The 25,359-nt window shown below is 50.3% G+C and overlaps 1 protein-coding gene across 1 annotated transcript in view; it reads left to right on the top strand.

Annotated features, from left to right (window-relative positions):
* Positions 1-510: 510 nt before the first annotated feature.
* The window catches only part of CFAP77 (cilia and flagella associated protein 77), a 131,409-nt gene continuing 106,560 nt past the window's right edge, over positions 511-25,359 (top strand). The window contains exon 1 of the mRNA XM_015083495.3: positions 511-1,244. Within this exon, the coding sequence (XP_014938981.3) occupies positions 1,053-1,244 (192 nt within the window). The 5' untranslated portion in view covers positions 511-1,052. The remainder of the gene's footprint in view (positions 1,245-25,359) is intronic.

Genomic DNA, 25,359 nt, shown 5'->3' with positions numbered 1-25,359 from the left:
CAGATACATGTTGAAGTATTTAGGGTCACATAGGATACTGACAACGGATATTTTCAAAATGATTCAGCAACGTGTGTCTGTGGATGGTGAACCTAGGTGAAATCTATATGGGTTTTCACTGTACTCTCTCTTCAACTTTTCAGTTGAAACTGAGAAACTCTTTTTTCAAAATTTAAAAACAGTCCGTTCCCAGATCCCATTTCCAGGTACTCTGTTTCAGTGAATCTGAATTTCTCAGCCTCCCTCCATTCTGTTGCACAAGGTTGGATACCACTGAGCTCATTCAACACTCGACTTTCCTCTCCCACCCATTTCACAGGGGTAAAAACCGAGGACCCAAGAGGGTGACTAATTCGATATCACCCAATTGGATTAACAGTAACATCAAGCCTGGAATGCAGATCTCTATTTCATCATGAAAAATTTAGCGCTCTATGCCTGTGTGTGTGTGTGTGTGTGTGTGTGTGTGTGCGCGTGCGCGTGCGCGCGCGTGGAAAGGGGAGGAGAATGGGACCAGATATGAATGGAGTGGGGAGGGTGGAGGCAGGTATCTTCGTTTTGGAAGTCAAGTATAAATGGACTTCTAGAGCCCCGTCGCTTTGAACACAACCTAGTGGCGATTCTTGGGGTTTTCTCCTATCTAAGAAAACTCGAAGCAGGTGCACTTTGGTGGCCACCAATAGTTTCCTGAAAGAAAACCAAGCCAGGCAGCTCCGCGGCCGTTGGCGTCCCGTCGCCATGGAGACAGACCGTCCCATTCTTCCTCAAGGGGTGGTCTTAATCTTCTCTCCTTTCCCAATCCGCAGCGCGGGGCCCGGAAGTCGCTCTGAGGACCCAGAGGGGCTTATGGAGGGCTTTAGGGCTCCCTGCGAGAGTCGGTCGGCGCGAGGTGGGCGCGCCCCCCTCCGGAGAGGGCCGGGCGTCCGGGAACCACCCCGGGGCCGGATGGTGCGGTCCGGGACCGGCGTCGGGCGCGTCGGACCTCCGAGTCCGCCAGCCCACAGGGCAGCGCGCCGGACCCAGTCAGCGGGTCGGCACCCAGCGACCTCAGGATGCCAGAGGCCCAGAGCTCCCGCCAGGACCCCAGGCGACGGAAGAAGAAGCAGCCGGTGCGCCGCACGGTCAGCCAGATCTGCCCGCCCCCGCGGCGGCCCCTGACCGTAGCCGACATCCGGCCGGGCATGGAGAACGAGAGGCTGGGGGTCGTGCGGGATTCCATGTTTCAGAATCCGCTCATCGTCAAGGTGAGCCGCCCCCCACCCCCGCCGCCACCCCTCCGCGCTCGCCCCCTCGCTGGGCACCCACGCTGCCGGGATTTCCACCGCCGAGCCCTGGCCCCTCACGGCCGGGGTCCGAGCGCCGGGTGGGAAGCTCTCGCTCTGGTCCAGACACACCTGGACCCCTGTGCGGTCCCGGGCAGGTCGCGTCGCCTCTCTGCGCCTCAGTTTCCTCATCCTCGAAGTGGGATGATAATGGCGCTCATTAAAGGGAGTGGTTGAGAAAGTTCCACAGGGTGGTCCCTGCCCAGCGCCTGACACCCAGTGAGCCCGCGGTGTTGGCCGCTGCTGTTTACCCGGGAGCCTGCCGGTGAACCCACAGGGTGACACACAGGGAACGCGCACCCAGACTGTGTCCTTACTCGCCACCTGCCGGGCTGCCGCCTCCCCCTTTCCCCTGCACGCCTGGGCTGCCACAGTGCGGCGAGCGTTCTGTGTCTCCCCTGGAAGCATCACTTCACAAGTTAATTTTCACCCAATCATACTCTTCTTACCCAGAACTACAACCGTAGGAGAAAAGAGCGCGAAAATCTGCCCTGGGGGGACTCGCAGGCCGGAACGAGGGAGGGAGCTGCGGTTTCTAACCAGGTCGCCTCCCCTTTTATTGCACACCCCCTCAGTTCAGAGGTTTGGGGACTGGTGATCACCCAACGCTGGAGGGGCATCCTTGCCAGGGCCACAGGAAAAGTCGAGTTGAAGTTTGGCACCGGGGGGGGGGGGGGGGGGGGGGGGGCGGGGAGCCGGTCAGGGAGCAAGTCTATCTCGCGCCACTGGAGGGCAGTGTGCTTTCAAAAATGCGCCTAGTTCCCGGGTGCCGGAAGTGGAAGGCGCAGGTGGTAACCATGGATTCAGTAACGTTGTACCTGAACGCCAGGAGCTCATTAGAGCCCAGAGGTTTTTGCTGTTGTTTTCTGCTTTTTGGTACGGGGAACCTGGGCTTTCTTAACCGCCGCGCTAGAATTAGCTGAGTTCATTGCCTCCTGCGAAAGCACTGACCCTCTCCTCTTGTGTTCCCCAATCTATTCTCGTGGGCCACCCCCCACCCTCTCGGGGGGCTTATGACACCGGCACCCTTACACTTAGTATGGACCCTTAGCACCCCCACCAAAGTGGAACAAGGTCCTTTACTTACCTCTCGGTGAGAAGAGCCGCTCTCGGTGGACATATGGGGCTCACCATTCTGGGATCAAGGGGAGAATCAAATCCTCCGCCTCTGATCAGTTGCTTGGGTGTTAGATCGCTGCTTTCACCCAGGCAGGTACTAGTGGGCCAACCCCACTCTCCTTACATATAAAATAAACGGCATTATGAAGTTAGCAGTGTTCTCCACGGTGAATTAGGAGTGTGTGATGCCCACCCCAAGCTATATACGGTTGACCTTTGAACAATGCAAATCTGATCTTATGCCGGCCCAGTTATATGCAGATTTTAAAAAATCAACACAGTGCAGTACCATAAATGCTTTTTTTCCTCTTCCTTATGATTCTGTTAATAACATTTTCCTTTCTCTAGTTTACTTTATTGTAAGAATACAGTACATAGCGGCGCCCGGGTGGCTCAGTCGGTTAAACGTCCGACTTCGGCTCAGGTCCTGATCTCCCAGTTCGTGGGTTCCAGCCCCGCGTCCGGCTCTGTGCTCACGGCTCAGAGCCTGGAGCCCGCTTCGGATTCTGTGTCTCCCTCTCTCTCTGCCCCTCCCCTGCTCGTGCTCTGTCTCTCTCTGTCTCAAAAAGAAATAAAAACAATTTAAAAAAAAGAATACAGTATATAGTACGTATAACATGCAAAATATGTGTTAATTGACTGTGGGCTACAAAGCTTCTGCCCAACAGTAGGCTGTTAGTCGTTAGGTTTGGGGGGAGTCAGACGTTGCAGTGGTCCCACCTGGCTGGCCCAGTCGGTAGAGTGTGCCACTCTTGATCTCATGGTCATGAGTTCAAGCCCCACCTTGGGTGTAGAGCTTACTTACAAAAAAGCTTTGGTGGAGCTTTGACTGCTCAGGGGTCATCACCCCTAACCCTCTGGCTTGTCCAAGAGGCCACTGTATATGCACACACACACATGTATACACACACATACCTATAGGTATATGTATCTAAACACATGTATTACACGTACGCGTTTGTGTATATATATGCACATATGCACACATGCATATATGTGTATCATACATATGCACACCATATATATAATATACGCAGATGAGTAAAAATCCCCCCTCCTTCTTTTCCTTTTGCTCACCCCGTATATCAAGAAGGACAGTATTTTGGCCTCTGGATGGCACTAGCTGAACAGCTTCCACAACGAATCCGGTCACTGATTCCTTCCCGGACCTGAACTTCAGGGTTGGCAAATGTGCAGGAGATTACTGACCCACGGCTGGGTGTCCTGCCTTCAAGGCAGGAGAGGAAGGGCCGGACTGTCCTGGCCAGTGGTGACTCAGCCTGAGTGGCAGGGACGTCACTGGTGATCGTGCCCCGCTCTTCTCGGGTCAGGGACAGCTAGCCTTTTCTTCTTACTTTCCTCCCTCTGGTTCTTGATGGGCTATGAGCTACTTTCTGTAGCAGTTGACTTTGGGTCCACATTTCGATATTTGCCACCCTCTCCAAGATTTTCGACCAAAACCTGACCTAAGTAAAAGTTGCAGAGACTTTTGAGAGCAATGAGGAAACTTGACCATTACCTTTTCCAGGCCCCTCCTTACAAATGGGTACACTGGGGCCATCTGTGGTGGGCCCTCTGCCCAAGGTTCTGGCAGAGCCCGGGTTAGAATCTGTGTTCCCTGGCTCCCAGCCCAGCATTCTTTTACCACTCCAAACAGCTTCTTATATTTAAACAATATTTATTTATTTGAAAGGTTTATTTATTTTTGAGAGACTATGAATCTGAAGCAGGCTCCCAAGCTCTGAGCTGTGAGCACAGAGCCCGACGCGGGGCTTGAACCCACGAACCGTGAGATCATGACCTGAGCCGAAGTCGGACACTTAACCGACTGAGCCACCAAGGTGCCCCTGAACGGAATTTAAATTATGAAAAAACTTTGGGATTCTTGGCTTTAAAGCTAAGGAAACTGAAAGTATTCCAGACTACGCAGTCTTTAAAAACTATTTTTTAACATATGTTGCTGTGTTTTGAGGCTCGGCTTGTGGATTTCTTCTTGGCGGTATGCCAGAGTCACAGGCGCACGTTTCCGGACCCCCGCATGAGAGCGCGCCTTCTTGTGTGTGGCAGAGGTGGGAGTGCCCTCTCCCAAGGTTGTCTTTAAGAGGATGAGTGCAATGGGAGTATATTTTGGTCTTGTCTAAGTCAGAAGCTGAAGGTTGCATCTATATCGAAATATATACCACCTTAGAAATAGTTGTTTATTCCACCATATTGGGGGGGGGGTTGTTTGTTGCTCAAATTGTTTTCTCCAGTGAATACGATCAGGATTTGTTTAATTTAAAATGCAGACACACTGCCTGAACAAACCCAACACTGCTATTTCACACCCATGGAATTTGCCAGGACGTATACGCATCAGTTATTCAAGAACATGTCTGCAAGATGCCGCAGTAACCAAGTGAAAAGTGAAAAAACGCAGACATCCAAGCAGGTATTTTATCTACAAATGCTCAACAACTACTTGCCTCATTTAAAATCAAGCCCACTGGTTATTAGTGGGACCGATTGAATCAACTGGGTGTTTTATGTGGCCACAAGAAAAGAGTTAAATATTTTCCATTAGAGAGGGCTTCTACTCTATTGTACAAAGTGACGTGCGGTTAGCCAGTCTTCCTTCAAATGTGACTCTCCGGGAGGAATAAAATTAAACAGAGAAATAACCCAGCTTCTTTCTGCTTGATTCCCATTTCCCCCAGAATTCTGTGACTCACCATAGAATCCTGCTACAATAGCCTTCAAGGCTCCTTCACAGAACCTGTCAGGGTGCACCCTGCCTGCCATCGGAACTGAGCTGATATCCTGTCAATACAATTATAGGGAGAGACTGCTGGGTTTGCTCCACTGACAGCCTTGAATCTTCTGTCGCCCTGGAGAGGCAGGCAACGTACAGGGGTGGAATTTATTCAGTTGAGCACCCTTGGAAAGTGCAACTGATCATGGCACCCGATTTTTTCATAATTTATTACTGACTTTGTTTTTCTGTGGGGGTTTATGTCACAAATAAGAAGTGTATGCATTTGTAAAATAGAGTCATAAGATCACATCGTTTGGGGCTGGAGGGAGGCTTACAGACATCTAGTCCAATTTTTTTTTTTTTTTTTTTTTGAGGATGTGAAGGCCCAGAGAGAGAAAGAGACTCATCCAAGGTGCCCTCTGACCTGGTCACAGAGGTGGGATGAGATTCGTGTCTCTGGACTTCCACCCCATGTCCTTTTGGCCACATTACACAATCAGTTAATTCACGGCAACCCAGACTGGTTACATCCACACTGCAGGCAGTCAACAATGGTCCGCCAACGAGCCTGATTCCAATAGCATTTTCCTCAAGATTCCTTCCCATGTGAGCTCTACTGATTTCTCAGGATTTGTGGCTAGCCAAGAAGTGTTTATTGAACGTTTCCTAAGTGACCAGCACCATCCTAAACTGTCTTGAGGGGGCATAGAAACAGGTTCAGGACTCCACCCTTGCCCTGCCCACAAACCACAAGGAGAGTTAACTATTTAGCTGGGGAGGTGGAGTGTATATGTGTATATTGTACATGTTTGTATGTACATATGTTGCATATATATATTGTATATATGTGTATATATGTGCGTATGTATATATATGTATATATGTGTGCATTGCTTATATACATATTATTGCGCACGCACACACACACACACACACACACACACACACACGCAGGCAAACACGTGCCTAATCGGATAAAGAAAGTCATGGAGTCCCTCCTTGTAACTTTCAAGTGAAAGGCACCAGCCAGGGGGTTCAGATTTAGGGCGAGGAAACGCTGAGCAGGACTCGGTGGGCTTAGTGAAGGAACAGACCTGGAGCTGGACCTTGAAGTGGGGGGAGTTACATTCTGATCAGGGGCAGACTAGGAAAAATTCAGCCCTCTGGGGCCAAATGATTTCACCTTCTTGAGATCCGAAGTGTTCAAAGGTTTCCACCCCAAGGGGAGTTCTGGTTTATGAGACCAGGCCCCGCTGCTGGCATCGTTATCGTTACCGTCACGAGGAAGCATTTGTTGAGAGCCAGTGTGTTCAAATTGGATGCTCTACAAAATTAGGCAACCACACCATGCCCACTAATGGCTTAACATCTCTAATAAATATTGATGCTGGTGAGCATAAATGCATACGCAAAGAAGGCAGGCAGACAAACACAGTTGTACAAATATCCCAGCGTGGGTCAGTCTTTTTATTACGTTTGAGTAAAATCGGAACATGTTACGTTCGGCTTTATCTGTTGTAGGGAATGTACCTCTGATCGCTCAAATCCTTTTACATTCGATTAGGATGTAACAGGTGAAAATAAAACATTGGCGGGGATGGGGGGGGGGCTGAGAAATGAACTGAGCATCCTAACAGCCCCTCTCGGCTGGCCAGTAGGTAGGGTTCATTTCTCTAGGGTAAGCCGTGGGTTTCTGTCTCTCTTGGTCCTTTATACTTTCTTCTTCTTTTTAAAAGCTTCCCCCCTCCCAGTGCCCACTGCTACCGTTTGGTGGGCAGGAGTTGAGGCAGTGAGCCCATCTATCTGCTCAAACCTGTGGGCTTTTCAGAAAGCCAGGCAAGTTCCTGCCTCCTAGGCTTTTCACCACGGCCTGGGGCAGCTGCCCTGAGGGAGGAGCCCACCTTCCTCTGTCCCTCTGGAAAAGGAGTGCTTTGGTTCTAACACATTAATGCAGATAGACCCTCAGAATCGGGGTTCCCTCAGGTTTGGACTCGGCCACCTTCTGGTTGCGTGGCCCTCAGAACCCTGCAGCACAGTGGGAAGGCCACTCCCCCGGGAAGAACTCTGAGTTCAGCAGTCGCTTCCGGGACCTTCCAGAACCTTCCAGGCTTAAGTGTTGTTCATTGTGTAATTAAGGCCGCTTCTCCTTTATTTGAAAGACACGTTCTTGATTTACAGCTGGCGGACGCGATTTCAAATCCCTGTTTTCTATTGCAGTGGTTTTCGAGCTGTTCAGTGGCCTCTCAAAGCATGGGAGTCCCCATAAAAGGGCTGGGTCACACTCTTCTTAAGAAAAATGCATCTTTGGGGCGCCTGGGTGGCTCAGTTGGTTAAGCATCCGACTTCGGCTCAGGTCATGATCTCGCAGTTCGTGGGTTCGAGCCCCGCGTCGGGCTCTGTGCTGACAGCTCAGTGCCTGGAGCCTGCTTGGGATTCTGTGTCTCCCTCTCTCTCTGCCTCTCCCCTGCTTGCGCTCCGTCTCTCAGAAATAATAAACGAATAAACTTTAAAAAAATAAAAGGAAATACATCTTCAACTGCTTAAGAAGTATAATTAAAAAACTGAAGGAACTCAGTGAAACGTGCTCTATGTGAAATGCTAACCCTGGAGACCACTCATCAGCTACTGAACTGATGAGTTTGGGGGGTATCAGTTCTATGTCTGTGCTGGAACGGTCGTCGATGTGTCACAGATAGGGAGGGATTATAACCAAGCACAGATCCTTCCAGACTCTCCAGCTGGGCAAATCCATTTGTGTAGGACGGTGTACGTAAGCACTCTGCCACGGCCCCTGGGAGCCGGGCTCTGCTCAGCCTCAGACCCATCAGCTGGGCCGTTGCTCCCGCTTCAGAACCTTCTGGCTGGTCAGGCAAAAACTAGCGAATGCACCAGTCATAATCGCACCACGGTTCGGTTGATTTTAACGTACGTTGTAAATGTTGCATGCTTCTCGTCCGGCGTTCGTCTTTGTTACAGAGAAAGAAAAAAGAAATGAGAGCATTTGTGGTCATCGGTAACAATTCAACTGTTGATGAAATTGCTCCTTGACTCTCCTTTCAAGCTCCTGAATCAGTGAGGACCGTTGAAACAATTCCAGGCCGCAGCTACTGTTTTCACACAACCACACGCCCGCACAAATGTACTAACAGGCAGGGAGCCATACAACTAACCTCCTCCTGGACAGGTAGACCAGCAGAGCGGAGCAGACAGCAGGCTTTGGATCCAGGGAGATCCAAGGGGGAGCTCTGTCTCAGCCACTTTCTCGCTGTACCACCTGTGAGGTTCCTTACCTTTGAGCCTCCGTGTCCCGTCTGTGAAGCGGGTGATAGTAGGTGGCTCCTGGCCATGGGGGAGTCGTGAGGATTCAGTGAGATCATCAGATTTACAGTTGTAAATCTGAACTTATAAAATAAAGACGTAACGAGACAAACCCACCCCCCGGGCTGCTTTGTTCCCCCTTAGCGCTCTTGTTGAAAAAGAGTGGCGCCCACAGAGGGTGACTACACCTGTCGTGGTGAGAGTTTGGTACCATACGTAATTGTCAAATCACTACGTTGTATGCCTGAAATCAATATAACGTTGTATGTCAGGGGCGCCTGGGTGGCTCAGTCGGTTAAGCGTCCGTCCGAGAGAGAGAAGGAGACACGGAATCCCAAGTAGGCTCCAGGCTCCGAGCCATCAGCACAGAGCCCGACGCGGGGCTCGAACCCACAAACCGCGAGATCATGACCTAAGCCGAAGTCGGACGCTTCGATAACTGAGCCACCCGGGTGCCCCTGGTTTGGTTTTTCTCAGCATGAACTCATGTGGGATTTCTAAAAATGTTTATTTCTTTATTTTGAGACAAAGAGAGAGCATGAGCAGGGGAGGGGCAGAGAGAGAGAGAGAGAGAGAGAGAGAGAGAGAGAGAGAGAGAGAGAGAATCCCAAGCAGGCTCCACACTTTTAACACAAAGCCCAACTTGGGACTCGATCTGCGAACCGTGAGATCATGACCTGAGCTGCAATCAAGAGTCGGACACTTAACCCACTGAGCCACCCAGGCGCCTCAGAAGTCATGTGGGATTTTAAACGGGATGGATCTGGTACACCAGAAATCAAGCTCGTGGTGGGCCAGAGCCCCAGAATGGCCCCTACGCTCTCATTATGGCACTAAGTTTAGCATTCTAGGGAAGCAAATACATGTGCTTTATAAAGAAATCAGCTGTATTTTTCCACCCAAGAATTTATAGGCACATCAGTGGTCGGTCAAGTAACGGACTCATGTGGGTCAATGAGCAGAAAGGTCACCACGAGTAGCACACGGAGTAGGGTGGAGCACGGCCGGCCAAAGGCATCGTGGAAAACACATAATGAGCCCAAAAGAAGGATTTTTGATCTTTTATACGTACCAAACAATACATATTTGGGAAACCAATGAGCCCAGAAGCGTACAAGATAAATTTCTTTGTGTGGATCAAAATCTCTTGTGTTTGTCCAGAGGGATGAAAGTAGAGATCTGGAAAGTCTTTGATTCCAGGGCCCGGTATTAGTGAAAGGCTACAGCTCGGCTAGATGGCCGGTCATTATGTCTAAGCTGCATCACAGTACCAGAGGAAAGGCCCTCGTGAGCTCGGATGCCACAGCACAAAACCCCTCCCCCCCACTGCCGGCAGCGGGGGCCCAAGGACGTGTTGAGAGGGGTGATCTCTTTTTATTTTTAGATTATTTATTATGAAAAAAATTTTTTAAGCTTCCTTTGATTTTTTTTAAAAAAATGTTTAATGTTTGAGACAGAGAGACAGAGAGAGACAGAGTGTGAGTGGGGGAGGGGCAGAGAGAGAGGGGGAGACAGAATCCGAAGCAGGCTCCAGGCTCTGAGCTGTCAGCACAGAGCCCGACGCGGGGCTCGAACTCACGGACCGTGAAATCGTGACCTGAGCTGAAGTCGGATGCTCAACTGACTGAACCACCCAGGTGCCTCTTAAAAAAATTTTTTTAATGTTTGTTTATTTTTGAGAGAGAGAAACTGAGCGTGAGCTGGGGAGGGTCCCAGAGAAGAGGGAGACACAGAATCCAAATCAGGCTCCAGGCTCTGAGCAGTCAGCACAGAGCCCGACGCGGAGCTCGAACCCACGGACCGGGAGATCATGACCTGAGCTGAAGTCAGACACTTAATCGACTGAGCCACCCAGGCGCCCCCCCCTTTTTTTTTAGATTTTATTGTTGAGCCAATGTGAGGCTCGAACCCCCAACCCCAAGCTCAAGACCTGCTCGCCCCACGGACAGAGCCAGCCGGGCCCCCGGAGAGAGATCTTGCGGCTGTAACATTTCAATGAAGGGAGTTAGAAAATCCGCTGACAGCTTGGTCACGCAACGTTACTAGGAAGCAGTGAGTTTGTCTGTCTTGCCACGTTCAAGTGCCGCCTTGTCTTAATGTCCCCGTTATGTACCACTGCCTTCATAGCACCCCTCTGCCCCCCGGCAGGTCTTTCAGAACAGAGCCATTGGCTTGCCTGCTTATGTGCTTAGTTTCCAGTATGGATTTGAGACTGTTAATGGACCCATCAGTCCCTGAGCAAATACTTAGTAAGTCCCGGCAAGTGCACAAGCCACGGGTGGAAACACAGGTGGTTTAAGGATTCGTTTCCAAGAAGCTGGTCTGGATCACGGGAGAGCCGGCCTCTGCAGGCTACCGCCAAGTCAAAGTTACTAAAGGCCAAGGAGAGGGGAGGAGGGGCCAGAGGGGCCATATTTCGGAGGGAAGGCAGGAGCGGTGTTGGAACGCCAGGGCAGCCTCCAGACCTCATGCACCTGGCCTGGGGCCGTGGCACGGGTCGGACGCCAGTGGGCGGTGGGGGAGGAGGGCCACCCGGAGGGGGGCTGGCTTGCGCAAAGGCACAGACAAGAGTCCGAGGTGGGCAAAGTGTCTTCGTTAAGAAGGGACAACTGTGCGATCCTGTGGACGCTATCAGGACGGGAGCGGGACATACATGCATCCATTCATTCACTCACTGCTCGAATTAAGAGACACTTTGGAGGACCTGCGGCGCCCCCGGCCCAGAGCTGGGCACCCAGGACATGGGGGTAAACTGACCTGGCTGTGGGCTTTGCCCTCAGCTTCTAATCTGATGAGCAGAAACTGCCATAGAAACACACAGTGGAGGGGCGCCTGGGTGGCGCAGTCGGTTAAGCGTCCGACTTCAGCCAGGTCACGGTCTCGCGGTCCATGAGTTCGAGCCCCGCATCGGGCTCTGGGCTGATGGCTCGGAGCCTGGAGCCTGTTTCCGATTCTGTGTCTCCCTCTCTCTCTGCCCCTCCCCCGTTCATGCTCTGTCTCTCTCTGTCCCCAAAATAAATAAAAAACGTTGAAAAAAAAATTAAAAAAACAAAACAAAACAAAAAACAGACAGTGGAGTGGGACAGATGCACGGACGGGATCCTCGCTCAGGGCTGAGGGCAGCACCTGGCTGGGGGGGAGGCAAGGGAGCGCCTCCCAGGCCACAGGGCCTGACACAAGGATTGGGAAGCGTGTGTAGGGAGCTGGAGTGGGGGCGGGGGGGGGGTCACAGGTGGATCCAGGTGTTGTATGGTCTACAGCTTATGCAGTTTGGGGAACCCTCTGTAAGAAGCAGGTAAATGGGGCGCCTGGGTGGCTCAGTCGGTTAAGCGTCTGTCTTCGGCTCAGGTCACGATCTCATGGTTGGTGAGTTCGAGCCCCACTTCGGGCTCTGTGCTGACAGTGTGGAGCCTGCTTGGGATTCTCTGTCTCCCTCTCTCTCTCTCTCTGCCCCTCCCTGACTCACACGCTCTCTCTCTCAAAATAAAAGTTAAAATAAACAGATAAATAATGTTGGAAATTAAGTCCAAAGCCTTGGAAGGGGCCACGTGCAAGGAAGCTTCATTAGGTTCAGGGTGAATCCGTTTTGACTGGGGGAGAGCAAGCGTTCTAGGAAGAGGGATGGCATGTTGGAGGGGCCCACGGCGGGGTGGGGGGGGTGGATGCAATGGTGACCAGATCTGAGCGTCCTCAGGTCCCTGCCAGGTTACATGTCATTTGTTCGCGCATTCGTTCATTCTCTAAGCATCTCACACTTCTCCTGGACCAGGCCCCAGGACCACAGGGACCGATGCTCTTGGTGCCCAGGTGTCCTGCATGCTCTTGGTGACCCTGAAACCTTGGGAGAATCTAGGCCTCGGGTCCTGCACACCCAAGTGGGTTTCCCGAGAATTACCCTAAGCCTACCTTCCATTTGCTTATTCGACCACCTGCAGAATGTTTGTGGAGGGGCTGTTAGGTGCCAGTCCGGCCTTGAGGGGGCCGTGAGAACCTCAGGGGCCAAAGTAAGTGGAAATAAACGGCACAGAGAACAGATCTCTGGGCTGAGAGGCAGGCCCCCAAATCAACAGCGGGGTCAAGGTGCCAGCGCTGATGGGGACACATCAGGGGTGAGCCCCGCTAGGGGTGCTGTGGTTCTCCTGGGGGAAGCCGTGGGCGCCCTCTGCTGTGGAAGCTGCTGGAAAGGCCCCGTCGACGCGCCCCCTGCCAGGCCCCACGTTTGGACCCGCGGGGCGATGGCGAGGGTTAGCGACTGCGATTTGTTTACGTTTTGCAAGTTAAACAAGCCCCCCCAGCCTGTCACACTCCAAGTTTCCACCGAGCCCTTTGAGGAAACCTGCTGGAGTGACGCCCAGGGTCCCTCAGGGGCGAGTGCCGGGCTTCACGGCTGCCTCCAGAACCTTCATAAACTGTCACTGAAGATTTTGCGCTCTCTGTAGGCGCCCAGTGGGCATAAATTCGGAGGTTTGAGCGAGTCTTTCAGAAACTTCCCTTCTAAAAGGAACGTGCCTGTCTGGCGTTTCTGAAGGCTCTGTTTTTTCTTAGGCGGCTGCTTGCTTCTTTCTGTGGATCGTCCCCCGAATCGCCTGGCAGGATGCTCGCGGGCCTGACTTTTTCTCCCGGAGCGGGAGCGTCAGGAGACTGAGGCCCGGCGTCTGGGTTCCCAGGAAGCTTCTGGGTGCAGCCCCATCTGGCCAGCTGGGCCGGCTGACAGCAGCCACCCTCCACAGAGCCCACTGCATGCCAGGCACTGTGCTGGCCCTTCTCAGCCACCGTCTCCTTGAAATCTCTGCAACAGTCAATCCTAGGAGACAGGACTGCCGTCCTCCCATTTTACACATGGGGAAGCTGAGGCTTCAGGAGGTTACACGAGCTGCCCGAAGTCACCCAGTGAATTCGAGGAGGAGCCGGGCTTCGAGCCAGGGCTGTGTCGCCACGGCCCGTGGTCATGACCGTTGCACAAATCAGAACTCGGTGACGATTAGTGCCACAGTTTGAGTACCTGCCAAGTGCCAGCCTCTTACATACTCAGCTCTGCAAGGTCACTAAACTTTTGAGCTCAGACAGACTCAGGAACACGCCCGAGGTCACACAGAGGGTATATGGGGGAGTAGGGGCTGGCGCTGCAGCCCTGTGGGAGTCCCCCTGCCCCCACAACCCCGACCCTCCTTTGTCCCGATGGAGAGAAGAATCCTGTTCACAGTCATCATCGAATCTACATTGATCCAAAGGGTCAGCATCATCCGGGGGCGTGAGGAGCGCCGTCCCGTTGAGCACCTGTCCACATGCCAGGAAGTGGCCGCCCGAGAGCGAACCCAGTAAGGTGCACGAGACCCTTAACAGAGTTGGTTAGCAAGAGGAGAGGGTCCCGGGCCTGGAGCGCCCTCAGGACTGGACCGCACTCGGTGGGGGCCGGGCCTGGAGGAGGGAAAGTCATTTTAGATGTAGGAACAGCCCGACGAGGGGAGAAATGGGATACCTCGAGCTTGGGTGTGTTTGGGGGGGACGTCTGGAGTAAGCCCCACGCGGAGGCCACAGAGCGCGAGGGATGTGGCGCCTGATTCGGACATCAGGAGCCTGCACTTGGGGTGCACGAATGGTTTCAAGGAGAAAAGGCCTGCGGACACCTGGTTTCCCACAGAAGTCTAGAGTTTAGGTCGTTCTAGTCGTGCTCATCTACCTGCTGGCTGGGGCGCTTTCGAGGCTGGGGACACAACTGCCATCCCGGCTGAGCCCAACGGCCTCCCCTCTTTCAAAGGGAAGGTGCCCCTCCTCCGCTCCCACCCATCACCCCCGCCCCCTCCCCGCCTCCCTAATCAGGGAGAGCAAATTGTTATCAGATTAGCGGCAGCAATGAAAAAAAGCACAGTCCGTCTCACCCTCCCAGTTAGTTAGCATTTAGATAGACTGGGACGGGGGCCCACACAATAGGCATCAAAACCCTTCAGGGCGGCGGGAGGGATTAATTTCTTTAACCAACAGGCCTGATCTGGCCTAACTCATTACCTTGCCTTGTCAGTGTGGATGTTAGATTCGATTGAAGATTACACCATTTAGGTCTCTCTGTTGTTTGCCGCCGAAGCCGGGGCTATTGAATTGCACATTCTCACGGAGCGGGCGTCAATACTCAGCGGCCTGAGGTTCTAATTCTGCTTCATTTAAACTTCATCAACTCTTCCAATCAAGTGGAAGGATCCGAAATAGGCTCTGTGAGCAGAAAGGCCCGCGTCCCTTTGTCAGATAATTTATTCTGTTTTCTCCTTCCCTCCCAGCCTTGCTCTCTTTCTCTCTCTAGCCTCTCTCCCCCCCCTCCCCCTCCTCCCCCCAATGCTGAAAATGAGATTACAGTATTTAAATGACTATGATAATCAATCTAGGGACCCCGAGCTGAGATTGAGGTTAATTATTCTTAGCAGAACAAAGAAGCGTGATGCCTTTGGGGACTCAGAGGTGCAATCTGGGTTTCTTGCTTGTGGTTTTTTTTTTTTCCCCCCTGAAATTGCAGTTTTAGGAGTCTTTTCTTGTTCCTAACTAGGCGCCGAGTGTGATTCTTAGCGGCAGCAGCCCCTGAGAGAGCAGAAATGTAATTTTGAGCTGATAAACAGCTAACGGCCTTCAATCAACAATTTTAATAGGAAAAAAAAAAAGTCACTTATATGGTATGAGTACAGATCTAATGAAAGGGTGATCATTTACCTTATTTATTTTTAAACACGCTAGGAATAATTTCCCACTGTGTTCGAGCTGGTAATTACAGCCCCACGGTGCACCCGTAAACTTTTGAATGAAGAGTGTTGTCACTCAGCTGGTCTTCTCCCTGGCAGCTTTTGCCGCCATAAAAGTTGAAATTGTGTCATGTTTTGGCTAATTGGAAACAGGGTCATTATACCATTGAAAATCTACATGAAAGTGACTTGTTCGATCGTTACCTGAAGCATTCACAGGCTGGGCAGTCATCCCGCCCGGCGCCCACCCCCAGCCCCAGCTTCTAAAACAGAGAGAATCAAAATATGTATATTTCTTTGTCTTCCCTCTGCTATCTTGTCAGGGCTGTTTTACACGCTGCCACCCAATGTTATCTTTTATTTGTGTCAGGAGAAAGGATTTGACAAGTTCAGTATACAATGTTCATTTGGCAAGGCAAATTTTTCATACCAATTTTGAGTAGGGAAATGAAACTATCTTTCAACGGAATGAGCAGCATCATTTTTGGACAGACTTATTATGAGAGGGAGGGTCGCAGAACTTTATTTCCTCACGTGATCCTCGAAGAGGCGAATCCATTTCTTAAAAAGTAGGATCCGGTTTCCACACACAGCCCCGGTCGGGAGGGACACGAGAAGGGCCCCGTAATGTCATCAAAGAGGGACTTCTGATGGTTTATTCGCCTTCCTGCTCCCCACAAGTTATTAATAGACTGGAATAAATTGTTCCTCGTCTATATTATAATGACTCTGTTTCAGACCCCTTTAAGCTGTGGGTGAGTCTCTGACAGTTATCTGCATTTGCAAAGCAAAATATTTAATAAATGCCACCATCTGAAGGAACAGCAAAAACCACAGGCAACCCTATTTGTGAAGAGTGAGATCCGCACACACACCCCCCTACCCCCCCCCCCCCGCCCCCCTATCCACTATCCCGTTGCTGTTTACCTAAAAAAGAAGACTCTCTCACCCTCTGTGCTACCAAATTCATTTGGGGCAGTGGTTTATGGTGACATTTTTCTTTCTTAAAGCAAATATTGACTCACCATGGGGAAATTAAAACTCCATTAGGCATTGCTACATTGTACAGCAGGGGCTGCATTACAACAGTCAAGCTACTATTAATTGGTTTCTTCCTCAGGAATAATCCAGGGAGGGCCGAGGGGGAGGGGGAAGGGAAGATGGGTCTAAACCATAATTTCTGAAAATGACACCATCTAAATCAGGCAAGGTGATCATTACGTGGTGATTCATCTAAATATAAAGAAGACGCTGCCTAATAACGTAATGAATTTATCAATGCACAAAGCCTGCGGGGGGAGAATACGTTTGAAGCCACACGTGGGCCAGCCTCGGCCAGGTCTGGGCAGCTCAGGACTGCCTTCCGCAGGGCACAGGCAGCCCTGATGCTTCTATTTGGGTGTAGGATGTTTTTCTTTGCTGAGCTAAGATCTCCCCCTCCCAGCCTGTTCGCTGCGTCCTTCCCAATGGGAACGCCCCACCCTTTCTGTAGCAGCTGACCCTGCTTTGTCACCCTCCTTTGCCACCAGAAGCTCCTGTGGTGCCCGGCCCGCATCCACCTGCCCCATCGTGACTTCTCTGGTCGTCCTCGGGTCTGGTGATTTTGCCCTCTGCTTTACTTGGCTAGGGCTGTGATAACAAATGACCGCAACGCAACGTGGGTGGCTCAAATTCCCAAGTTTATCTTCCTCATTCCTGGAGGCTGGACGTGGGAGATCCAGGTGTTGGCTGGTTCCTTCTGGGAGCTTGGAGGAAAGGATCTATCCCAGGCCTCTCTCTGTCTCCATCTTCACCCGGCATTCTCCCTGCATACGTGTCTATGTCCACATTTCCCCTTTTTATAAGGATACCAGTCATGTTGCATTGGGGAGCCCACTCCATTATGACCTCATCTTAATGAATTACCTTTGCAATGACCCTATGGCCAAATCAGGTCACACTTTGAGGTTCTGGGGGTTAGGACTTTGTGACTGTTTTGGAATTAGGTCCTGGTCCGTGCTCCGTCGGTTGTGGTAGGGATAACGAGGCAATCAGTACAGTGGCGTCCTTCATGTTGAACTTGAGGCCGCCATCTTGATGAGGATGTGGAAACGGCATGTGGTGTGGATCACTCATAGGATAAATAATCACATACGGTCTTGGGCCATCTATGGTACCTTTGCCTTGTTGGTATTTAAGCATAACTAATTTGGGTCACTGACCATCTACAATTCTCCTGGAGGACAGATTCCACAACATGCTTCTTTTTACCTTCCACAGAGCTATTCATCCATCCATCCATCCATCCACCCGTCCACTCACCCATCCATCTTTTGTTTTAGTCAACAAATACTTTAGCGTTTACTGAATTTCCAATATACGTGCCTGGCACTGGGGTAGGCATTAGAGAGAGATTGATGAACCCAATTTGACATGATCATTACTCTGTGGAACCTTACAATCTAATCAGGCAGATGAGCATTAGTCAAAACATTGTGGATAAATGTGAACTTTCAAGTGTGGTGACAGCCAAGGAGGAGAAGCTTCTGGTGCATCTAAAGGGAGGCTTCAGACAGATGGGAGTCAGGGAATCCTACTTGGGTAAAATGAAGACTGAGCTGAGATTTTAATTCACCGGGGGAGGAATGTGTGTGCATGGGATGGGGGTTGGGGTGGAATGAAGGGGAAGGACAAGGGTATTCCAGCCACTTAGAAGAGCATGCGCCAAGAGCCTGTGGTAGAGAGAGTGTCCCAGTGTGGCTGGGATGTGGGGATGAGACAGAATGGTGTGAGGCAGGGATCATGCAGGCCCTTAGTGGAGGCCAGTTAAGGAGCTGACCTGAAACCCAAGAGTAATGGAAGCCAGTGAAGCCCTGTAAGCAGAGGTTAGGACATGGTCAGATTGGTACTGGAAAGACCTTCTGCCTACAGAGCAGAGAACAGCTTGGAGTGCCCAGGGTGGCCCTGGGGAGATCCATTAGGGGGCTTATGATGGAATGCAGGAAGGAGAGAGGCTGAGCCAACCTGGTTGCTCCAAAAGCAGCATCTCAGTCCCTGATTGTTGCCCCAGAGGTGCTCCTCATCCGCTGTGTGATCTCGACTTGGCATTCTCCTGAACACTCCCTGGCTCCATAGCAGGCATCCCCTACGTGTTGTTCTGGTGGTGGCTTCCTCTGGTTTTGCTTTTCTGTATGTCTGATCCTGTCTGATCTGGATCACTTGGAAATTTCTCAAAATCTCTGGTTCACTGATGGAGTTCTTTCTTGTTTTCCTATACCATACCGGGTTTTTTTCTTCTTGAAAAATACTTTCTTGGGGCGCCTTGGTGGCTCAGTCGGTTAAGCATCCAACTCTTGATTTAGGCTCAGGAGCCCCGCGTTGGGCTCTGCACTGACAGCTCAGAGTCTGCTTGGGACTCTCTCTCACCCTCTTGCTGACCCTCCCCTGCTTGTATTCTCTCTCACACGCAATAAATAAATAAACATTAAAAAAAATATTTTCTTTGTCCTTTCATGGTATTTTGGGAGGGTGGTAAGGTAGACATATGTGCTCAGTTCACCATTTTGAGCCAATCTCATTTCTCCTTTCTAAGATTTTCTAGGCATTACATCTCATGATATGTATTAAGGAGCATTCCAAGTCATGACCTAAGGATAATATGTTTATCTTTAAAAAAAGTTTTAGGGGCGCCTGGGTGGCGCAGTCAGTTAAGCATCCAACTTCAGCTCAGGTCATGATCTCGCAGTTCGTTGAGTTCGAGCCCCTCATCGGGCTCTGTGCTAACAGCTCAGAGCCTGGAGCCTGCTTGGGATTCTGTGTCTCCCTCTCTCTCGGCCCCTCCCTTGCTGGCGCTCTGTCTCTATCTCTGTCTCAAAAATAAATAAATGCATTTAAAAAAAAAGTTTTAGAAGCTATCTTAGCATCTACCTATACGTTAACTTAAAGAATGTTTCCATTTTTTCCCAATGACCAGAGCTACCTTACAAACTAGAAAATCACTTCTTTGCCGTGATCTGAAGAAAAACCCTTCTGTCCCAATTCCTCCTGCCAGACTGCTAAGGTACCAGAAAACCTCAACAGAACCCCTCCTCTTTTCTGAGGTATTTGGAGGAGGAGGCAGCATAGGAAAGCCATTGTGTTACCCAGGAGCAGACGTGTGTTCCTCCTCTGTGTAATCTCCTCTCAGACCAACCCTCCCAGAGATAACATCAAAAGCTCTGGATAAGATTTAAATACGAACCAACAAAAACAAAAAACAAAAAACCAACGACCTGAAGGCTCTGCAAAGGGAACACACACAGGTGGATATAGAAGCCAGAGGAGGATGTCCTCACGCAGAAGGAGAGAAAAGCAGGAAACGGCTCTCTCATTTGGAAAATGACTTTCAGCGAAATGCCAGGCGACAGTCAGTGCTGCGCGAGGCGTCTAGAATTTGGATGGAAACTTGTGGTGCTGTCTAACTTGCGGTTGCAAAACCAGAGGACAGAATCTGAGGAAGCCATAGTCACTGGAATATGAGAGAAGCATCCAGGAAAAGAGAGCACCAGAGAAGAGAGGTCCAAATTCGGTATGTAAACTCTGCCTAAGTCTCTGGAAGATCTTCAAGCCACATATAAGTGGGGCTGACTCTGAAAAGTTCAGTGAAGGCTCAAATAAGTGAACTTGGATTTGAGCTGCTGCCCGTCACAGACAACAGAGTTTTCAGTTTGAGGTCAATCAAGTTAACCACTTGCAAACAAAACAAAGCAGAACAAAAAATTCCTAGGAGGAATATAACCTCACTCGGAGTCACAATGTCTAGAGTATATTTAAACTACTTGGCACACAAAGAAATAAGAAAGCGTGACTCGCCCTCAACCGAAAAGACACTTAGTTGAGACAGACCTCATAGATTGCTATTTGGAATTAACAATCAAGATTTAAAGTGGTAATTACAGGGGCGCCTGGGTGGCTCAGTCAGTTAAGCGTCCAACTCTTGCTTTCGGTTCAGGTCATGATCTCCCTGTTGTGGGATTGAGCCCCAAGTCAGGCTCTGCACTGACAGTGTGGAACCTGCTTGGGATTTTCTTTCTCCCTCTCTCTCTGCCCTCCCCGCACCACCACCCCCCGCCCCCCGCATGCTTGCACACACTCTCTTTCTCTCTCCCAAAATAAATAAACATTTTAAAAAAAGGAACCAACAAGAACAAAATGGAAATTTTGTTTATTTTTTATTTTAATATGTATTTATTTTGGGGAGAGAGAGAGAGAGAGAGACAGAGCATGAGTGGGGGAGGGGCAGAGAGCGAGAGAGGGAGACACAGAATCCCAAGCAGACTCCAGGCTCTGAGCTGGCAGCCCAGAGCCCGACACGGTTGGTTTGGACCCACAAACTGTGAGATTGTGACCTGAGCTGAAGTCGGATGCTCCCCAGGCACCCCCCCCCCCAATGGAAAGTTTAGAAGTGAAAATATCTGAAACAAACAAACAAGAAACTCTCTGAATGAGCTCAACGTCAAAGTCTACACAACAGAAGAGTCAGTGAACTCGAATATACCAATAGAAACTATCCAGGGGCGCCTGGGTGGCTCAGTTGGTTGGGCGTCCGACTTCGGCTCAGGTCATGATCTCGCGGTTCGTGAGTTCGAGCCCCGCCTCGGGCTCTCTGCTGACAGCTCAGAGCCTGGAGCCTGCTTTGGATGCTCTGTCTCCCTCTCTCTCTGCCGCTTTAAACGTATGTAAAGAGCCAAGTGCAAAGCTTAGGGAATGGTGAGGACCTAATACGCGGCAAGTGCACTGATGATGGCTGGTACTGTCTGTGTGGGCAGCCCCCACTTGCCGACGCGTGGAGTGCCTTACAGACTTTCATCACACATCACTCCCTGCCAGGTGTTATCACGATGTGTGCTCCTTTCCTTCTTGCGTCCGTCCATGAGGAAGGACATCCTGGGATGGCACGAACGGTCAGCGTGACCAGGCACCTGCCTGTGGGCCGACGGTTCCCCTGCTTCAGCTCCTGCTTCTCCACGCACACTCCCTGCCTCCTGTCCTCGCGTGGCCGTTCCTCACTCATTGTTTAAAACGTGGCTCGGAGCGCCCTCCCCTGGGAGCCTTTCCTGACCCTGTCCCCGCTCTGAGATGGTTCATGTGCCTACCTCTTCGCCTCTGCAATATCCTTACGTCTTTCTGTCATCACTTTTTGTGTATGTATTAAAGCGTCTGTTCTTGTGGGTTCCTTGTGGGCAGAAACCAAGTCGCATTTGTCTCTTCATGAGACATTAAGCCTCTTCATGAGGCTTAATGAGCACGTGGGAGACTGTTTCCTAGTTAACAGTAAACTGGCGTGTCTATGAATGTCTTGAGACACTTTCATTTTAAGGTTTCGGGACAGGGTGCTCTCCGTGCAGGAGCACGCGGCTCTGGGCACAGGTGGGAGAAGGTTCTGACCCTACAATTCCACCTCCAGGAGAAGCAAAACATCCGTGCGCAGAACGTGGTGCCATCGAAACACAATTACAGATTTTATTTATTTTTCGGATTGCAGATTTTATTTTATTTTTTTTTTTAAACGATCCCTGCACCCAACATGGGGCTCGAACTTACAACCCCGAGATCAAGAGTCGCCCGCTCTCCCGACTGAGCCAGCCAGGCGCCCCTCCTCGAAACACAACCGATAATAGTAACGTGTGTGTTTTCAAGACCCCCAGTGCCTAAAAGCAGCGGGAGTGCACCTAGGGACTTGTTGGGAGAACTCGGGGGATTGCTCCTGGCCCGCCTTTCGGTGTGAGCGTTTAGCAAGGAAATCCAAGCGGGGACTTCGGAGCTGCGGTCCCACTGAGCATGGCCATTCTGTCGGATGCGCGCTCTGCCTGGGCAGGGCGGAGCACAAAAGGAAGAAAAGAGGGAACACATGGTCAGTCCCAAACGAGAAAGGGCTTCTCCGTGACAGGATATTGAGCCGTTTGATAAAGCCCAATATTACGCTTGAATTAGACGTGAATGCTTAGAGAGAGAGCATTGTTCAGAGGCATTTAACATGGGCTCGGGTGGATCCCCTTTCTTCTGTCACCTTCTGGGGTGGTTCTGTGGGCTGTAATGATTTGTATTGTATTTATAAGCTGACAGGATAATCCCGCGAACAGCGGGAGGGGAAGAAAGGCAAGCAGGACTCCTCCACCCTGCTAATTAAAACAATCCTTCCTCCCCCCGCGAGGGCTAATGAGACAGAAAGAGAGTGGGCTAATGAAAATGTCACCGCGAGATTGCCCACTTACTTTATTTATTTACTTAATGCTGTGACTTCCAGTTGGGGGTTCCGAGAGACAGACGTCTTCAGAATTTGCCAGAAGACCCTTTCTTATTCATCGCCGCTCAGCGCACCGTAAGCTGTCACCAAGCATATCTTTGGGGATGGGAGATTCTTATCTCCACTTGTCAATAAGAACGATATTCTAGGAAGAGGGGTTTGCCTGTGCTCACAAAATAAAAATGAAAGGAATCCGAATCCCTTCTTAGAGTATCTTCCCCCCCAAATCCAAGAGGCCAGTTTGCTCACGAAAGCCTTGCCTCCCCCCTCCTCCAGCGCAGTGACCAGTCGAGTTGAAGAAGTGTCGCTGATACCGAGTGGCGTTTGGTGAGACGAGTCCACGGCGCTCAGACTTAACGTTGATCCCATCAGTGTTCGGCTTCACCGAGATGGCAGGAATTCAAACTTTTTTTTTTTTTTTTAACTTTTATTTACTATTGAGAGATAGAGACAAAGCATGAGCAGGGGAGGGGCAGAGAGAGGGGGAGACCCAGAATCCAAAGCGGGCTCCAGGCTCCGAGCTGTCAGCACAGAGCCCGACGCGGGGCTCGAACTCACGAACCACGAAGATCATGACCCTAGTGAAGTGGTTGGATGCTTAACCGACTGAGCCACCCAGACACCCCTTTTCTTTTTCTTTTTCTTTTTCTTTTTCTTTTTTTTATTAATATTTTTCTTTATTTTTGAGAGAGAAACAGAGCACAAGTAGGGGAGGGTCAGAGAGAGAGGGAAACACAGAATCTGAACCAGGCTCCAAGCTCTGAGCTCTCAGCACAGAGCCCAACGTGGGGCTTGAACTCACGAACCGCGAGATCGTGACCTGAGCCGAAGTTGGGCGCCTTACCACCCAGGCGCCCCGGCAGGAATTCAATTCATATGTTATTTCACGGAGCCCAGCATGACCTGACCCTTCGATACCAGGAGGGCACCCCAGGGTCCTCCATGTTTATTTCAGCCCCTTAAACACTTGATGATTTCAGCTAATGACTTCATTGGCACCCACTAGTGAAAGAAAGAAAGAAAGAAGAAAGAAAGAAAGAAAGAAAGAAAGAAAGAAAGAAAGAAAGAAAGAGGAAGGAAGGGAGAGAGAAAGGATTCAACTTGTTGTCGATCTGCTAAATGGGATTTTATGCTAGTGAGTCTGAGTTATTGTTGCCCAAGGGTATTTGCACAACAGGGTGCTGGTGCTGTGGGGCTCGGTGTCACCGTCCCTGAGCAGCAGAGGTTCATTTCCCAGGAGAATCCAGGGAACGAGGAGACAGGAGTCTGGTTATGGGTTTGGCAGATGTATTCCTTTCTCCTGGCTGCCATAACAAACCATCAGAAACTGGATGGCTTGAAACCATGGAAATATATTCCCTCGCAGTTCAGAGAGCACGTGTCTGAAACCAAGGTGTCACCCTGAGAATCTTTGAGAATCCTTCCTTGTGTCTTTAAGCTTCTGGGGGCTCCAGGCGTTCCTAGGACTGAATCACTCCCGTCTCTGCCTCTGTGGTCACATGGTCTTCTCCTGTGTGTCTGCCTTCTGCTATTCTTTCTTACTTTTTTTTTTTTTTTAGTTTATTTTTATTTATTTTAAGAGAGAGATAGAGAGTGACGGCGGGATGGGGCAGAGAGAGCGGGAGACAGAATCCCAAGCAGGCTCCTCACTGTCAGTGCAGAACCCAACACGGGGCTCGAGCCCACGACCGCGAGATCATGGCCTGAGCCGAAATCAAGAGTCAGATGCTTAACCGACTGAGCCACCCAGGCACCTCTATTCTTTCTTATAAGGACACTTTTCATTGGATTTAGGGCCCACATGGATAATCCAGGATGATCTCATCTCAAGAGCCTTACCTTAATTACATCTGCAAGGACTCATTTTCCAAATAAGGTCACACTCGAAGGTTCTGGGGATGTGTCTTTTGGATTCCACCATTGAACCTGCCATAGTGGGACTGGACCAAATCAAGCCGAGTTACGCATTTGATCCCAGTCAATTAAATGAGCAAAGAATTTGTTCCCACCCCTTTTGCATGGCATGAAGATATATACAGGGTGACTTTTATAAAAAGACCATTCAGAAAATACAACTTTTTAAAGACTTTGCTCACTGACCATTTCACCATACTATATTTACAGTTGCGGATTGTAACGGGGTAGCCATTAAAAGCGATACTTATGGAGATTTCAAGCAATGGGGAAAATGCTCAGGGCATAATGGTAAGGTGGGGAGGGGGGAGCAGAATGTAAACTTATACCTCTGGTGTGGTTACAGTTTTGCAAAAATTATCCTTGGCCATGAACAGGGTTGGAAGGGAACTCTGAAAAATGAACGTGGTAACAATTATATATAGGGGATAGATATCCTAGATGGCTCTTCCCCATCACAATTGTAACCTTCCTGTTAAGAGGATGATAAAAAAATTATAATAGAGGTTGCCTCTCAGGGGGACTCTTGAGATACAGGGACAAGAGAAAGACTCTTCATTTTCCACCTTTTGTATCTTTTGAACTTTGAGCCACGCACATGTGATTCTCATTCAAAACACCAAATACATAAAAAGATGAAGTGTCCTATTGCCACGAAGCCTCTGATCACTGTCTTCCCCAGAGCTGCACCTGCTTTCTGAAGATTCCCTTAGCCCTTTCTACAGGATTAGCGTGTTTATCATAGAGTTCTGCGTTGGGCTGCGTACTTCTTGCATCTGGAGTGTAGACAAGAGCATCCCCTAAGTCCTGAAGGAGAAGGACCATATGCTACCCTCCAGGAACAGAAAGATGGTCAGTATCTGTAGGTTCAAGTTCAAGGCAGGAGGTGGCAACAGAAGGCTCTGGAGGAAGAGGTCTTGGATGCCATCATAGGGGGCTGGGCTTTATTTGAGGGCAGTGGAA

The sequence above is a fragment of the Acinonyx jubatus genome, chromosome D4, assembly GCF_027475565.1.
Source record: "Acinonyx jubatus isolate Ajub_Pintada_27869175 chromosome D4, VMU_Ajub_asm_v1.0, whole genome shotgun sequence".
Classification (NCBI taxonomy): domain Eukaryota; kingdom Metazoa; phylum Chordata; class Mammalia; order Carnivora; family Felidae; genus Acinonyx; species Acinonyx jubatus.
Note: the sequence above shows the minus strand (reverse complement) of the source record. Positions and strands in the feature narration are given on the sequence as shown.